Raw genomic sequence first — 17367 nt, forward strand, 5'->3', positions numbered from 1 at the left:
GGCCTGTGCCACGGCCCCTCTCACACGACGTCCTTCACTGGGAATCAAGTGGCATCATCTCGGCTCAGATTAACGAGCGAGTGCTGCTATTCCTTTCTGTCTGAATGACAAAAAAATAGGAAAAAATAATAAAAATAAGACCTTGAATCTTGATGACTGTCAGCGGAGCAGTGATGCCGGTCATTGGCGTTCAGGATAATTAAAAGAGAATTTGATTGCATGCTGCACAAACAAGATTATTGGCATATGACTAATCTCTCCGTCTGTGTCTTTTCTTTTTTTTTCTCTCTCTCTCTACAGTCCTGGTACCTGGGCGAGCTTAGTTCCATTCCAAGTGTCGAACGGGACTCCGATTCTGCCAACAAATGTCCACCAGAACTACAGCATAAACATCATTGGTGAGCCCCTGGTCCCCGCTGAGACAGGGAACTGAAACACACACAAACACACACATACACGAGAGGCCGGATGACACCCCCGTGGGCGAAAGGTCGGGTTGGGGGGTGTCGGTGGTGCAGAGCTCACACTACAGGTGTCTGCAGCCCATGGATGAAACCAGCAAAGCAGCACGAGCTGCACAACCCCGATCTCACCCCTTCTGTGCCCCCACATCCCCCTCGACTCCCGTCCCTCCCCCCCGTGATGGACCCTGTCCGTGAAGTGAAGACGAGGGTTGGTTCAGAGGAAAAAGGAAGAAAAAAAAAAAGATAAAGACCCGGCCCAGCCCATCCCACACCCAGCACCCACCAGTCAGTTGTTGTGTTTGCAGAACTTTTCAGTTCATTCAAATACTGTGATGTATAGATGCCTTAATGTTTCATTGCATGACACTCTAGTCTCTTAGCGGCAATTCCCACTATTTTTTCATGTCGGGGAAAGGATGTAAAATCTTGATAGACACACACACACACAAACACACACACACACACACACGAGTGAAGAGGTCTGCGTAAAAACAACCTCTGCCTGGTGGATGGCTCCGAGACTCTAAGCTCTCTTAACTCCGACCTCTTGAAAAGAGGCGTTCCCATGTCAAACGATTCACTGTGTACACCATAGGAACAAAAAAAATTGTGAATTCAGAGTGTTTTTCTTCTTCCGTTTTGAGTTCAGTTTACTGTGATATGACTCTTTGTTCAGAAAATGTGTTGACTTTGTTTATTCTGTTATTGCTACTTACTCCAAGAATTAATGTAAAAGAAAAAAAACACTTACAGTAAGAGTTGAGAACTCTTCATGCGGTTTTCAAAAAACACTAAATGTTCGGCTTGAGATTGGACCCCCTAAAGAATTTGCAACTCCTTTACAAAAGGACTTAAAAGAAAAGACGGAGAGTTAAGAAAATCTCGAATAGAGGCAAGTGCAATTTAATTTTTGAAGGGAAGCTATCAGTCTGTCAGCCCTAAGACTCTAAAGGAAGGGGGATACATATTAAATGGTTTTATGGGAAAAAAAAAAATGTTTTAGAAAACATTGGAATTTGATTTCAGTCACGTAACCATCTCCTCACGTGAGAAAAACATCGAGCATGAAAGACATGTGAAGGCAAGCACTAAGCTACCTGTGCAGCGCTGATGAGCAAAACCAGCACTTCTTCCTCTTGAGCCCCTCCCGTCATTATGGGGAGTTGTTTTTTTTTCTAATTTTAATTTATTTTTAGAGGGAAAAAAATGAACATAAATAATGAGACGCACATAGTGTGTAAAAATGGCATTTCTTTTTTTTTTAAATGTTCATGATAAGATCAAGAGCATATGCATTTGGCCATCAGCTTCTAAAGCTTATGTTTACAGAATATATAGGAAATATGGAATGCAAAGTTTGAATCAATGGAGATGTACACGAGGCTTATGTGTAAAGCTACAGTTTGTACAAGGTTAACTCTGCAAGTGGAAGAAGTTTGAAACTGAAATTATTGACTCCAGGTGGTGGCAGATCCCTGAAATCTAGAATTGTGCACGGCATGTTCGCGCGGCCATTGCCTCTCCAAGTCCAGACGTATTTATACCAGGAAAAAAGAAATTCTCAAATACTCTTAATTTGCACGATGACATATAGTCCACATTACGTGCCTTGCCTTTGAATATAGAGACATCACTACACTTGTTTTTGCTGCATTTATCATTATAGGAAAAAAAATTAACATTTTTATGATAAGAATTGTTTTGTACTCTGAATGAAATCGTTGATTTTTAACTTCATGTACTACTCTATCTCACAGTTACATTGCATATCAAGGCTGTGTATAGTTGCCGTTTTAAAGTTTGTAATCAACCAGCGGTTTTTGTTTTTTCCTCAGTATTTTGGTGGTTTTTCAAATAACCTGTCATCTTTTTTTTTTTTTTTTCTTTTTCTTTCTAAATTCTCATTTTTGTTCATCTTCCAGTTACTATTGTGGAGGGTGGATGTCAGAATTATGAAAATTATGCAATACCAAGTTTTGCCTATGTAGGTATAGTGCTTATAGATGCGTCAATTATTAGAGGCTAGTTTGGAGATAGACAATATTGTAATGCATTTATTTTGTTGATATCGTTGTTTGTCGTTGTTATTGTTGATGATGTTGTTGTTGTTGTGGGTGTTTTCCTTTTTTATTGACCAAAGTGGGGACTGCTTTCTATGCAGTGTATGACAAGGTCTTTTGTTAATTTTTAAATCTCCTTTCTTAAGCTTACAGGCCTACCGAGTGACAGTAAGACATGTTCCAGTGTATTTTGAATTTGGAAGTTTTAGAGGGAGGGGCGGTATTTTTCTAGAAGTACTTATAAAAAAAAATGCACCCTTGGTCTTTCTACGGCTGCAAAGTCACTGATTGGTCTACTGTGACTCTTACTTTCAACTTTCCACTTGGGGTGCTAGCGCGTGACCTTGAAGGAACTTAATTTTTTCCCACAGGAGAGACGGCTTGACTTGAGTATGACAATCATTTTTAAAAAGAAATCCTTTCGCCTAGAATCCCGACCCCTCCAAACCCGTCATGTAGATCCCCCTGGAGCCGCAGCCGAGGACGCATCGCCGCTGCGCGCTCTCATCGAAACGCTACTATTCTATAGACGTCACCGAATGCAATTCCCAAGTAGATGCCTTAAACACATCAGTGAAGTGGCCTGTAACCTGCGCAACAATCACACACCGACTAATGCTCTCGAGACCTGTCCAAATCAGCTCCAGACAGGCTCAAGCAAGCCTTTAGAAAGTATTTTATAACTAGTAGATTTGTATAAATGTATATATGATATGCACATATGTCAATTCCTGAGATACGTCCCCCATAGAGAATGCTAAAGTCAATATTAGAAGCGTGGTGTTTTCCTACTTCATGTCCAGTGGTCCAGCAGAGGCTTAAATAGAATCCACTAGAGAAAAAAATAGCACTTAAATAGCACATAGGCAATCGTCTTCTTCCCCCGTATGATGTTTTGACCCTATAGTCTCAAACGAAATCTCTCAGGCGTATAACAGGGCATTATTTATATCAATCATAATCGAACATCAGCGCCTCCGATGCTGATACGACACCTTTTGCACTCTTTCCCCCACAATCGTGAAAGACGTGTTTCCCTCGTTGAGACGACACTAGCACGGAAACGTTCCGACGCCAGCAGAGGGCCAAGAAGCAGATTTTCTTTTTGTTGTTGTTTTTTTGGGAAAAAAATAATCCTCAAGTCAAGCTCAATCTCTCCGTCTTCACCCAGATTTCTTATCCAGGAATTTTTTCTTTTGAAAAAAGTCACCCCGTTCTATGTGCACTGTTCTGTCTATTTTATTTTATTTTGTTCTTTTTTTGCTCTTAAAATAAAAACTATAAGTGCTTTGCAGCCTTTGGCCATTGGAAACCCCACTGAAGTGCATTGTCCCCAAGTGTGTTTGTGAATCGGTGTGAGTGTGAGAGAGATAGAAAATGTGTCAGGGTCACTGTGCTGTTGGTGTTTATTTGAATAGGAGACTGTATATAAAGGTAAATATCCCGATTGCGTCAATAGCAGTTGTCCGTGGGGTTGAACTCTGCTTTGGCAGCTTGAGAGTTCGTGTGCATGTGTGCGTGAGAGTTTGTGATCGAGTGTTTCTGACACTACACAATGAGAGAAGATGAGGGTCTTTCTATTGAGAAAAAAAAAGCCTGCGGTAGGACAGGAGTTTGTACACTGTAAACTTTGTCGAGAGATTTTCTCTGAAGCCCTTATTTGTTAATCTTCAATTCTGGGGAAAAAATGAGTCAGTTCCATTTTAGGAAAAAATAATTTGGGTTTTTGTTTATTTGTTGTGGAAGCTGGATTTGAGTTAGAACTCTCCAGGTTTCCCCGATTAGTAGAATCTAAAATGTTTTCATCAGTTGTTGTATGTAACGTCGAAAAATAAAAGCGAGGGGGCTCCATAAATAGAAAAACAACAACAATGAAGGTTTTTTATTATTAATATTATTATTTCTGAACTTGGTTAGTGCTTAGATATTTCCATTTGGGAAACACTTCATGAATATTTTTAATTGTTGTTCTTTCATTAGTGTGGCCATAGCGAGTGTGATGTGATTTATCTCTTTTATTTTTATGTTTTATTTTTTGGAAATGGGTGTGAATTTCTTGTCCAACAAGGTCGTGATGTGAGCGTGTTTCTTGTAGCAGCTGGGAGGTGATGTCACTTATCCAGGATATAATAAAAATGTAAAAAAAAAAAAAGGCCCCAGATTGCACCTGACCTTAAAACGAGAAGCAGGGTAGAATCTGCAGTGACAAACGTCCTCAATGGATCTATCAGATATAGTCTTTTTTTTAAAATTGTCTTTACAGAGGAAACGTTTCAAGACGATTGGTGCTAGATCTCGCCATATTTCTGAGTCGACCAGCCAGTGTTGAGCTGTGTGCTTTTGTTCTTCTTGGACTTAATCTGTAAAATCATCACGGCATCGCTCATTTTGCACTTTCCACATGCTAACCGATGCCTGATGCGATGTAGGGAGACCCTCGGTGTACACTACAAAACAAACATTTCTTTACAGGTGCTCCAGACATGGTACCTTCCAGCTGATAGTGTTTTCAGGCTGTGAACACAACCTGCGGAAAAGCTCTTGAAACCGTAATGAAATCTGAATCTGTGTTCCACCCATCAGCAGATTCTGACGCTCACATGTACATTTTAAAAAGTATTATGTCATTGATCACCACGATCACTGAGAAGCAGGATGACTTTATGCAAGGAGAACTTGTGGCACTCATGCAATATGTGTGATTTTTCCTTTTTTTTACCTGATCACACATCCTGTAGGGACCGAACGTCTATATATATATGTGTACTGTATGAATACATATATATGTATATATATATATATATATATATATACACATGCAGACCTAAAGGAGACATTCAAACTTCACCTTCCTTTCACCCTACATGAGCAATACCCACCTTCCATACTTTGGCTAGCTGCTAGTCACTTGGCATCAGGTTGTTCGTAACACATGAAAACCAGCATTTTTACAGGACGTAACACTCACCAAAAGAAGACAAAAAGATAGCAATGCAGTGCCTGTTCAAGCTGTCCAAGTGTCTGTTGTATATAATTGTAAAATGTGATAGACTTACTTTCATATGTGACAGGGGGGAGGAAAAAAAAACGGCATCACACAGAACAGAATGTGGCAAACTCATCCGGAAATATGCTCTTTATTATCTTTGGTGTTTTTTTTGTGATTTATTAATTTGTAATTATGTCAGCACACAATACCCACATCAAGCTTGTTCTAAATTTGAGAGAGGAAAGGTTTGAGGTTCATTCTTATTTTTCTTTTGCTCGGGGAAGGGGTGGGGGGTGGGGGTTTCAGTGCTACATTTTAAGCGCAGTGAACTGATGAAATGTCTTTTCTTAAAACTACGTCACCAGTTTTCTCTGCAGGGCTGATTTTGTTTTGTTTTTTTCTCTTTTCCTTTTTTCGGGTCTTGTGGCACTTTTACTTCCCTCTGCGCACACATGTCTACTTTATGAATCGTGTTGGAATGACTATATAGCGAACAACAACAACAACACCAACAAAACAATATGTAAACAGTCTCCAGTAGTGATTGTAGTTACACTGCAAGTGTGTGCAAAAGGTCTATGTATGTATCTGAATGTACGTTTTAGAGGAATTTTGCAAACCTTTTCTGTTGTTTTTTTTATCTTTTCATTTACAGTTTAGGAGTCACAGGTGTCCATTGTGAACTGTATAGCGAAGGCCTTGATATCCCTTCTTTTTATTGATTTTTAGAAACGCCGAGCATTTGGCGACGCCTTCAAGCTGGTTACATTTGGTGCAGGGGCTAAAATTGCCACAAGATTAAAATCAGTGTAAATAAAGGCTCAACTTTTTTTGTGATTGTTACTGTTATATCCAGCCTATACTGCTAGCAGCTGTTTTTCTGCAGTCAATTACTGGAAGTGGATATATTTCCTATGCAAAACTGTTTAAACAATAAAATGAGCTATGCTACAAAAAAGGACTTTTATATGCGGCTCGTTCTTGTGTTGATTTCTTTCTTATGTATGACCTCCTGTTTAAAGTCTGATTTCAGATTAAATCTGTTTGTTAACTGATGCTCAGGGAAAAATACACATCTGATTGGTTTTTGTAGTGAAGCCCATGGACTGGAAATTGAAGGTAAACAAAAATAGCAATAGTTGCTATCATAATTATCAGGTGGGTGGGAGGAGGAAGGGTTTTTATATTTTTTCTTTTCATTGAAGGGAGAAGTGCTTGAATATTTTAGGGGTTTGGAGCAGGAGAAGGTCTTTTCCCACAGTTTATCTATAGTGGGATGCAGAGATTACATCACAAATATGGAAGCTGAGACACATGACTATACAAATCAAGCATCATGCAATTGCTTTGTCACACAGTCACTAATCAGGCTTTAAGATCATCTGAAATAACTTAGATATATGTTTTTTAAAGTGGAGTGGATGGGTGGGGGGTACACACTGCAATGCTCAATGGTTACAGAACTGCCACTTGTGCTTGTTCATTGCATGGAAATTTATTTAGCAGCTTTTTATTTAAAAAATGTAAAGAATGGAAATGGATACTTAATATTTGTTACATTTGCTCGTGGGACATCATTTTGACACTTTAATTTTTATATGTAGCTCAAAGCAGGGGCCTCCTTGTCCTTTACAGCCTTCTCTACAATTCATGAATACTCAGAGAACCTAATAATGAAATAACAAAACTGTACAGTGTATGATTTTTTTATTATTGATATAAATACAAAGAATTCATGTATTACATTAACAGCACAGGTAAAGCATAGTATTGGAACATACAGAATAGAGAGATAGGATCAAACACAGAAATAAGAGTAGGGGTACATGTGTTTGAATAGATTTTTACACTGTTTTGGTTGTCTAATAGATTTATAGACCAGGAAAAGCAATCTAGGTTTTAAGATAAATTAATGTAAATTGATTAAGAAAAGGTCTGATCTAGGATTAAAAGACTTGACATATGGAATAATAAAGTTGGTGGGGATATTGAAGGACTTGTGGAACAGCAGAGTCGAACAGGATGCGCTTTCAGGCTGGTGCCTCGGGGGCACCTGTCAGGTCACGGTCAGGGTGAAGAAAACTCAGGAGTCACTGTCACGTGTTTTCGCTGAAAAGCAACATGGCGTCTATCAGATTCAAACAAAGTCAGTGGCGGTGAATTTGAGACTTTCTGGGAGAAATAGACAGAATGTTACCGTTTGAGTTGAAGTCAAACACAAGATACATGGTCTGGTTTAAAGGGACGAAAACAGCAGCGAAGAAAAAGTCCGAACTCCAGCCTCAAATGGGAGAAGTTAGCAGACTTCGATGGCGGTGATGCTATGGAGGCTAATTTTGTGGTGAGTTAACCTCATTCAGAATGTGGACACAATAATAAACTGTATTTAAAGATGGGACAGGGACCAAACTTAAAAGTACACACATATAAAATCGTGTGTACTATATGTATGTATTATATAGCACTTATCTAAACGAGTTAACAAGAGATGAAAAGGATTAAAAGGAATTAAAACCACACAGCAGCAACAGAGTTACAAATTACATGTTAAAAATGCTTTCATGTAAAAATAAGCTTTGAGCAGTGATTTAAAGACCGGTAGTTCATCAGGCACGAGGTCCAGAGCCTCGGGGCCCTGAGGGAGCAAGCCTGGTCACCCTGAGTAGCCAGACTCGACAGCTAACAAGGACAGGCTGGCCGATCTCAGGTTGCGAGCTAGCTCAAGAGCTACTGAAGATTGACCAAGGCATGTATAAAGTGCATTGCAATAGACCAGATGGCAAAAGACAAAAGCATATACATGTCCAAGTGTTCATTTTTTCTGGTGATTTTGTTTTAATTAGTTAATTGATGCTATTGAAGCGTTATGATTGACAGCTCAGACTGACTCCTGATTGGTCGAGCATGATAGATAGGACATCACTACCGGGGCTTCATCCCCCAATCGCTATAGTGCAGACTCTGGCTCCCAATGTGCAAAGTAGCAGCGTTTGTATCAGCGGTATTTTAGCCTCATGACTGGGTAGTGGGAGGAAGTGGAGCTGTGTCGTCCATCTTTATATACAGTCTATGGAAGGAAAATGAAAAAACACACATGTAACCAACACTGACCATCCAGTAAAGTATTTTCACTGCTGAGACTGAAATGATGGATGAATTACTGTGTTTGAAAACCATACATGACACTGCCAAAGGATTTGTTTGAGTTTAAGTTACTTTTGCCAAAACCATAAATATATTTATTTATATAAAGATAGATGATGCGTCTCCACTTACTCTTCCTCTCACAATCAAGAAATTAAGCCAAAACTCCCCGATGGCCGTGATTTGAGGATCACAGGGTGGAGCTGCGGTATCGAGGTCCTTGTGATTCATGCGCTTGACCAATCGTGAGTCAGTCTCAGCTGTCACTCATGACCTTTCCACCGGTTTTTATATCAGTAAGAAATTAAACTTACTGGAAATGAACACTTGAACATATATAGGTGTGAAAAGAACTACCTTAATGTCAGAAATCATCATTGAGAGCATGTAACTTTGCTTTTTAGTTTGGTCGTTGTCCCTCCATTAACATGAAGTCATGTCTTCTCTGTCTATGTTCAGTCTACCGTCACAAGTTGTCCTTCTGAATGAGTTAAATTTATCTTTATATAAAACCAGCTGAGTGCATCATCATCAACTCTACCATCAGACGTCAGCTCGTCGCCAAAGAGAAGCGGTTCCAGCCATCCCATTAGAGGTTAGTGTGATATATGTGTTCAGTAATTTAGTATGGTCTGCAAAGGATGTTATAAAAATTAAAATGGCCCTTGATAATAAAAAGGGTTCCCACCCCTGATGTGGAAGCGAGGGTCCACAGAAGATTTTAATAAATTAAGAGGGGGGTATTGCTTTTTCTTTTTTCTGAAATAATAAAAGTCAGAACTTTTTTCCCCATAAATTTCAGTCAGTACCTTAGACTCTTGAGGACATCAAGTATTACGATACAAAGCAACTGCTGCAACATCCACAATCACCTCGCTCAGGAGAGTCTCTGAAACCAGGCTGGAAGAGGAAAACAAAGTTAGCGACTGCTGTAGGGGTGGAATGAGGACAACGTCAGATCAGAGCAGAGGAAACTATTTGACTCTAATCATTTAACTAATTGGATTTCGTTGATTCTCGCATGTGTGTCTGTAACAGTTGTCCCTGAAAGCAAACATTAGTTTTCTTGTCCTGGAACGATCCCATGACCCCACATACCAATGCTCCATCGTGGTAATACTCCAGCTAATCTACTGTAATACCCCAATCCCAGAGGAATAGTCGACAGTGTTTGGACCACAGCAGAATCAGTCTGCTGGGACCAAGCAGGGTCATGCAAGGTAACATCCATCTGGGCCACTGTGTCAAGTACATGAAGCTCTGATCTAGTAAAGCCTTTCTAATGGGATTGAGGACATTGGAAGAGGCAAAAGTCAGGCATAGGCGCCAATTAAGTCTTATAATGGACCTGTGTGATGGGCTCAGAGCTCAGCTGGACATGTGATGACAACAACAGGCCACGTCAGTGGTGCGCACGAGGCCAGGTGCCCTGTCCGCAGCAGGGGTACCATCCACATGGCTGGTTGAGGCACTGCATGCTGCACTGAAAAGCCCACCTGGCCTCAGGCACAAACCAGAGTTCATTTGGCTATCATTAAAGCAGACCAACAATGTGGCATGCTGATATAAAATTACCTATCTATAATGGTAATCATTATGCCATTTATCAAAATTGGCCAGTTGAGTCAACATCTGGCTTCAATGGGGGGCTCTAGTCGTTGAGGGTCTTGGCAGCGTCTTGCACCCTACATATTTTCCACTCTCTTTTATCAAGGCCTGCTGTCAGTGATTTGACGAAGCTAAATAGATGATGATTTGGCCCTATTATGTTTCGCAGGGCTCAAGCAAAGGGGATTTGTTGATTGCCTTTGTGTTTTTTTTCCCCTTTTTTTCTCTTTTTTTCTCCTTATGGATCCAGGAGAGGTAACGGTGCCCTGACTGTGCACCAGAGAGAGGATGGAGAGGAGGGGGGCACAGCGAGTGCAGAGGCTGGACTGGGCCGCTGGACACGAGCCAATGCGGGCACAAAGACCTCTGTCACATCCTCCGAGTTTTATGGCAGGAGTATAATATTCATCTTGTATGCAATTGGAATCAAGGTAATGAATTAATCTGATTCTTTCACCTTTTGGCATCAAAGTATGAGTGTGATGCACTTAATCAAGCAGGGAGTCATTAAGGCAGAATTTGTGCAGGTATTTCATTGGTTTATGACCAAGGGGAAGATTTATATCGACAGTGTTTGGTGCTCGAGACAATGATCATGATTCCAATACAAAGCTCTTTTTTGAAATCGATAAAATCTCACAAGGGCAAACTTTCCAGTCGCTACGTCCTCTTTTAAAGCAATAGTTGTGCAATTTGGTTATAACATGCATTTGATCTCTTTCTGAGAGCTCAGTGAGACATTTCACATCACTCAAAGACCAGGCTGTGTCCATGCTCCATAGAAAGGTTCATATTCGAATTGTTATGACGTGTTCATTTTCAAAATATACAGTCTGCAGGCGCTTCAGACCATCTGAAGTAGTTTGCTTCCTGATCCAGCAGAGGGCGTTGACTATCAGCTTGACCTATTGCATGCCCTCTTGACCCGTCAGTGAAATAAGCCAGTTATGTTTTGACGCCAGCAAGCAAAGCCGTCCTGATGAGACAATCACTACAGCAAAGCATCTTAGAGGTGTACACTGTAGACAGCAAAGTAACGAACTTAAGTTAGGCTGTTTGTCGACTTGCAATCCGTGGGCTCATGTGTACACCCAAGTTAGACAGCGGAGGAGGAATTGTGTATAACGTCAAATTAGTTTGATATTATAAGTGACAGCCTTCTTGGTATCAAACCAGCTCCTGTATAAATCGCTAATCAACACATGATGTCTCATTTGTTTAATCCGTACAAAATCCACAGTTCAATGAGACAAGCTGCGGCTAGCTCTTCCCCCTTGTTTCCAGTGTTTATGCTAGGCTAAACTAACCAGCTGCTAATTTCAGCTTCATATTCAGTGTACAGGCATGAGAACGATATTGATCTTCACATCCCCTGGCAAGAAAGTGACAAGAAAAAGTCTTTTAACTAGTTAATTGCAGTAATGACAGCAGGGTACTTTACTTAAAATATATTTTGTAGATTTCTAATGGGAGATAAATTTTTTGGGATGAAGGACGTTGCAAAGGGACGTGCGAAATCTCAGGCAACAGCCTGCGTCTGTTTGGAAAAACGTTGCTGAGGAGAGCCCGGGGAATAAAAGAGGGCTGTTTTGAAAGTGCACTAGTCTTAAATAGTACACTCAGGCTCTGTGTATTCCCACACACATTTGCATAAATTTCATAGTCTAAGTCATGGACTGTGGTTGGAGCGTGTTATTGGTCTATCTTTAGGTGGTAGTACAGGCCGATCACACTGAGGGTTGTTGTTATCTCATTGAATGCACCCTGGTATTACACCCGGCGGATTGAGAGTGGGTCTTAAGATCGTGGGATTTGTTCACATATTAAAGCATGTCTGTTTGGATGCGCAGAAAAGAAACAGGTGTTCAGTGTGTGTGTGTGTGTGTGTGTGTGTGTGTGTGCGTGCGTGCGTGTGAGAGACTGAATTCATGTGTGTGCCTTGTTTGTTTGTTCAAAAGCATGCACACGCACAGGATGAGAACATGGCCCTTGTGTGTGTGTTTGTGAGTGTGTGTGACTTGACAGAGGGGTGGGGGTGCTTTATTGAAAAGTACTCCTCTCCTCCCCTGTTCAACATGCTGGATTAGCACCAACAGTTTCCCATGGAGCCGTCCCCTCCCAGCCCCCTGCCCATTTGCATAAGGCGCAGACAGGCGGAGATGTGACAAACAAACCTGGCACACACAGCGCCGGCTGCCTCCTTCACATGAACTCCCTCTCTCGCCACGACGAGGAAAAGAGACACGATACAGAGCTGGAGCAAACCCACCTGCACACACACGTTTTTTCACCACACATGACCTATTTACTGAATCCAAACTGTACAGTGTAAACAAATTTAAAGGCAGGGCCAGACTGGGGGGTGGGGTGTTGAGGCCTGTATTCCGCCTGGTGATCATAATGATTCACAAGTAAAGGAATGCAGCGGGATGAAGGAGGTGAGACAGGCTTTCAATGCTCTGTCATTTGGACAAAACTCCCCTGTATCAAAGTATCCTCCCCCTCGTTTTTTTTCCTCCTCTCTTCCTCCAAGATGGTAATGTTCACCTTAAAACATCTTTACTGTACTGTAGCTACATAACACAGCTCTCTGCGCTGCTGTCCGGACGCCAAGTTCCTATCAAGCGGCTGATTTATGGCGCTTGATGCATTCCTTGGCCCTGGTAAGGAGGCAGTTTAGCTGAAATATGAGAAGAGATGCAGAGAACACGCTCTAAGTGAGTTTCAGCTCGGCCTGCTCCATGCACTGCGAAGCTGCCTGCAAAAATTTTCGTCTGTGCAAAACCTGAGAGACGACCTGAGCGATGGCAAAATATTTCAGCAATGTGGCGTGGCATGGCCTCATCAGCATATCCTGTCGGGTGATAACAATGAAGAACTGTAACCCAGCTGTCGTGAAGCCCCCCCCCCCCCCCAAACCCCCCTTTTGTTGGTCGTGAGGTGCAGCTCTCGCCCTCCTAAATTACATCGTGCTTAAAAACTACAACTCCTTCCTTTTTTCTGTCCACATACATGTAGAAAATTGCATGCAGGTGTATGTAGGAAAGGAGACCAACACCTTTTTCAGTACTGCTTTTGTTGTTAATGGCTTTATTGCTTGTGCACTAAAGACCTGTAATCAATCATCAAGAGCCAAGTAGCTGTTTGAGTCTTAATGTAAAAATTGCTGATAAACTAAAATCAGATAAGCAGAAACAGACATTTCTGAAGACGGGGGAAAAGTCACCATATGATTCTTTCCTGCGTCGCTTTGTCCGCTCCCAAGTTACAGCAGCGTGATTACATGCTTTATTAAGTGCTGAAGTGCTCTCCCTGAGTAAAAGCAGATGTCACCACAAGGTCTGTCACTGCGTCTGGATAGGGGGTGCCTGTGGTCAGTGTCTCAGCCCGCCTGTAGCTCCCTGTGGTTTATTTTTTTAAATCACTGTATGTTTCTATTTCCCCGAACATATACAATATCAATAAACAGTGTTCTAGGCATTAAAAGACTTCAAGCAGATGTTCCCCCGCAGCACAATACTGTCGCCTGGCATGAAAGATTTACAGTAAAGGAATTTATTTATTGAGTTTAGCACCGTAAAGTATATATGCCAAGGGCTGCCCCGGACCTAGTTCGGAATAAGGAGAATTTATTATTGTTCAAATTATTATTGTTGAATGTCACAGAGAGGCAGGGTAACCAGCCGTCACGCACGTGTGCTGGTACAAGCATCCTGAACTGCTGAAGCGTCCTTGAGCAACACTTTGAAACCCCAACAGCTCGAGGGACACGAATCTGACCTTTGACCTCTCAGGCGGAGATGCTGCTCATTCATTTTGAACTGGATGACCACATGTATAGCTGAACTGCATTGTGGTTCCCTTACATCGTGCTGCACGTGGTGCAAGTTGAGCAGAACTCACCGTTTCATGCGGCAGCTGGTGAACTTGGTGAACCTGGTATATGATCATGTGGTGGTTGATTTAATCTTCTGTTCACTTCTCTTAAGGATTGCATGGATTTTTTCCCCCTCTCTATATTGGAGAGCGTGCTCTTTCAGTTTGAGAGGAGGACTTACTTTCCTGCTCTCCAGCTTTAGCTCTTCTCCTCGCGCTAACACTGCTCCTGTTCCACAACAACCATATTCTCTTGGATTTTTTCCACTGCGGTTGAATTTGGGACAGCTAGCATGGCACAAAAGCTGTAAAATGTTGTGTAACCTAAGAATTAAACTGTGACAATTGTTGTTGACAATCGTGCCAGTACCCAGCGTCGGGCACACCCACTGTCAAGTGTTGACGCTTGCACACGTGTGAGTTCAGTGTCACCTGCAGACAGATGTTGCGTTTTTATTAATTTTTTTAATTTAATTTGCCTCCAGTTGACTGACTGGCAGTGTAACACTTGTCGTATAAGTGATGGTCAGGTGATTATTGTTCATATCCAGTTTGCCAAAAATTTAGATCGTTATATTAGTTCATGTCTGCCACTGAGCCAGTGCCTAGTTACAACAGTGTTTTCCATCATTTTTTAATCATGTCACACCGTATAATATGAATATGTATCACTTCAAACCACAACAAATCACTGGTTTGTTATTTTCTTGGTTTTCCTCCATCGGACAAATGATGCAGGCCACACATGGGGGAAACATCATAAAGTCATAAAGTGGAGAGGAACCATCCTCATGATGAATCATGTCACACTATTGTTTGAATTACTCCTCACACTATACTTACCCAGAGTGCGTTTGAAAAATATACACATCCATTTCGACTATGTCTCCGTCATTTTGTTTGTTGTGTTGAGGAACATTTTACGTATAAATTCTTAAAGTGAGCGTTATTCCCCTTTAATTTGACTTTACTCCCTGTGCTCCATGTGTTTCCCAGCACTGAGAGGGAACAATGCTGTAGGATTTTCCTGCCATAGTATTAATGAATCATTGCACATCTGTAAGTGTGTATGCCCATTTTGGTGCCTGCTATGTTTGTTGACTAATGTGTGTGTGTGTGTTGCAGTGGTGCTTTGGCACTTTGGCACCTGCGCTACATTATAAACCTAAAGGCTTGGATAATAAGCTGCAGGTGCACTCCTGGCAAACAGAGAGGAGATGCGAGGGGGGGGGGGGCACTGGAGTGTTTGTGTGTGTGGGGGGGTGGACGGATGGGGGTGATCAACTGCTGTTGCCGGTTGGCAGTCTGCATTAGCGAGTGTATGATGTCAACCTGGCCCTTTACCTCGCTCCGTATATGACACGTCGGTGGGACTCTTTAACAGCGGAAGCGACGCTTCTCTTCCTGGAAGCTGACATCAAAGTGCTCCAACAAAGGAACCGACTCTTTTGTCCGTCACTCGCCGCCGTCTGTGGCACTGTCAATAATTACTGATGTTAATTACCATGATGATTAGGGTAATTTCTTTATAGCTGTGTTGGCAGGTATGCAAAGTAAAGATGGGCCGACGGAGCGGACCACAGGAGGGGCTTCTCTCATTGACAGCATAGAGTGGAAAGTGACAGCCAATAAGGAGGCAATCTACTTCATGAAAATCTAATTATGTGATGAATGGTGCGATGTATAGGCTCTGGCACAGTAATATTGTGCTCCCACCTGTGAAAATACTAGCTGGAATAATTGTTTATGTTGTGGGCAGGCTACTTTGTGCAGGCAGTGCTGCATAAGTATCTTAAGTATGGTATCCATAAACATCTGCCTCATGTAAGCTGCCTAAACATACTGCTGCTGTGTGTACACAGTATTCTGTAAGGATGTCACTCCTGCACTGTGTCTCACTCACAGATATTTTCCAGTGTGAGATTAAAAACTTCATGGATCCGATCTTAAAAATAAAAGTTGCAGACTTCTTTAACATAAGAGTGATGAGTAAAATTCACGTCATTATAGCCTTCGAATCCCTCACCTGCTTAACATTTACTGTACTTTTCTGCTGAAGCGCCGCTGTACTCCGTTAATGGCTTCCAGACTTCATCTTGGCTGAAGCACATTGTTGTGATTGAGTGAGAACCCTCCTCTGAAGCTGAAAAGCGTGTCTGACTTCTGCTAAGAAATGTTTGCATGTCCGAGGTGAGGCTGATTCTTTGTGAGTGCCCTTGTTTTACTGGGTTTTACCTTCAAGATTAAGGCTGTATCAGGATTTCAATCCTGCACTGCATCCCTGCGAACTGTTATTAACAAAGAGCACCAGCCTACCTGAAGCAGGGTGTGTGGTGGGGCATATCAAAATGACAAATCTTTGGTTTAGAAGTAAGGTAGCGAGACAGCACACAACATATGGCATTGAACGTTCAAACCTGGCAACAGGCAGCGGATTACCAACGAAGATTTCTTCTAAATGAAACAAAACCCCGGAAAAAGAGGACCATCATTAAAAAGGGTTCGCAAGTGTAACCTTCACTTTCATGTGCCCAGGGGAGCGGACAAGACAAGAGAGGGAGACTTTTTGATTCTTTGAGCCGTATTTGGAGACAGACTGAACACGCGCTGAGCTCTCGGTTCTTCTCATCCACACTTTCCCATATGGCATATGGATCTGGGTGTGGATCGAAGGATGAGACGAAAAAAAACAGTCCCATATGTGTGTCTGTTTTCCTTATTAGCTCTGAGCCAAGCAGAAGTACTTCCTCGGCAGCCCGATTGAAATAACGCTGTTAAAGATGTCAAGGCGGACACAGCTCATTTACACAAGCACTTGACATCACAAGCTCAAATGTTTGCTGAAATTGGGACATCTTGAGAAAAGGCTTAAATTTATTAATTATGTAATTTTTAAGATCCCCCTTAGTCTTTTATATACATTCACTTTCATATCATAACATTGCTTTTGCTAAAATCTGAAAAAGGGTGTGTTAAAACCTTACCAACAACAACATTGGCTTTGACTAACCCGACATGACCTTGAGACTAAATCATTGCAAGATACAGTTTGAGTAAACAGGTAAACTCAATTTTACTTGAGTTTCTTAACACAAGTACTTCTACTTGAGTAAAGACTATGTCTACTATTAATGTTATCTAATAGATATCAGTCCTCTATTTCATCAAAAATTGCATTCGCAAAGTTCCACTCCTTTGTCTGGATCTGCCCTAAGATTAAATGGGT

General features: G+C 41.6%; 1 protein-coding gene and 1 long non-coding RNA gene across 12 annotated transcripts in view; both read left to right on the forward strand.

The window, feature by feature from the left end:
* Positions 1 to 4688, forward strand: part of LOC109634945 (nuclear factor 1 B-type) — a 70075-nt gene extending 65387 nt beyond the window's left edge. For 7 of the 11 annotated variants that reach the window (XM_069518821.1, XM_069518818.1, XM_069518819.1 and 4 more), the window contains one exon: positions 301 to 4688. In XM_069518821.1, coding sequence (XP_069374922.1) covers positions 301 to 433 — 133 coding nt within the window. In that variant the 3' untranslated portion in view covers positions 434 to 4688. The remainder of the gene's footprint in view (positions 1 to 300) is intronic. The other 4 variants (XM_069518822.1, XM_069518823.1, XM_020095812.2 and 1 more) reach the window with 2 other exon arrangements.
* A 3035-nt stretch (positions 4689 to 7723) lies between these two features.
* Positions 7724 to 10654, forward strand: LOC109634878 (uncharacterized). Its single transcript, XR_002203100.2, has 3 exons — positions 7724 to 7854; positions 9174 to 9252; positions 10516 to 10654. It is a non-coding gene; the product is annotated as an uncharacterized lncRNA (long non-coding RNA).
* The last annotated feature ends 6713 nt before the right edge of the window (positions 10655 to 17367 follow it).

This window comes from Paralichthys olivaceus, chromosome 22 (assembly GCF_024713975.1).
Source record: "Paralichthys olivaceus isolate ysfri-2021 chromosome 22, ASM2471397v2, whole genome shotgun sequence".
Classification (NCBI taxonomy): domain Eukaryota; kingdom Metazoa; phylum Chordata; class Actinopteri; order Pleuronectiformes; family Paralichthyidae; genus Paralichthys; species Paralichthys olivaceus.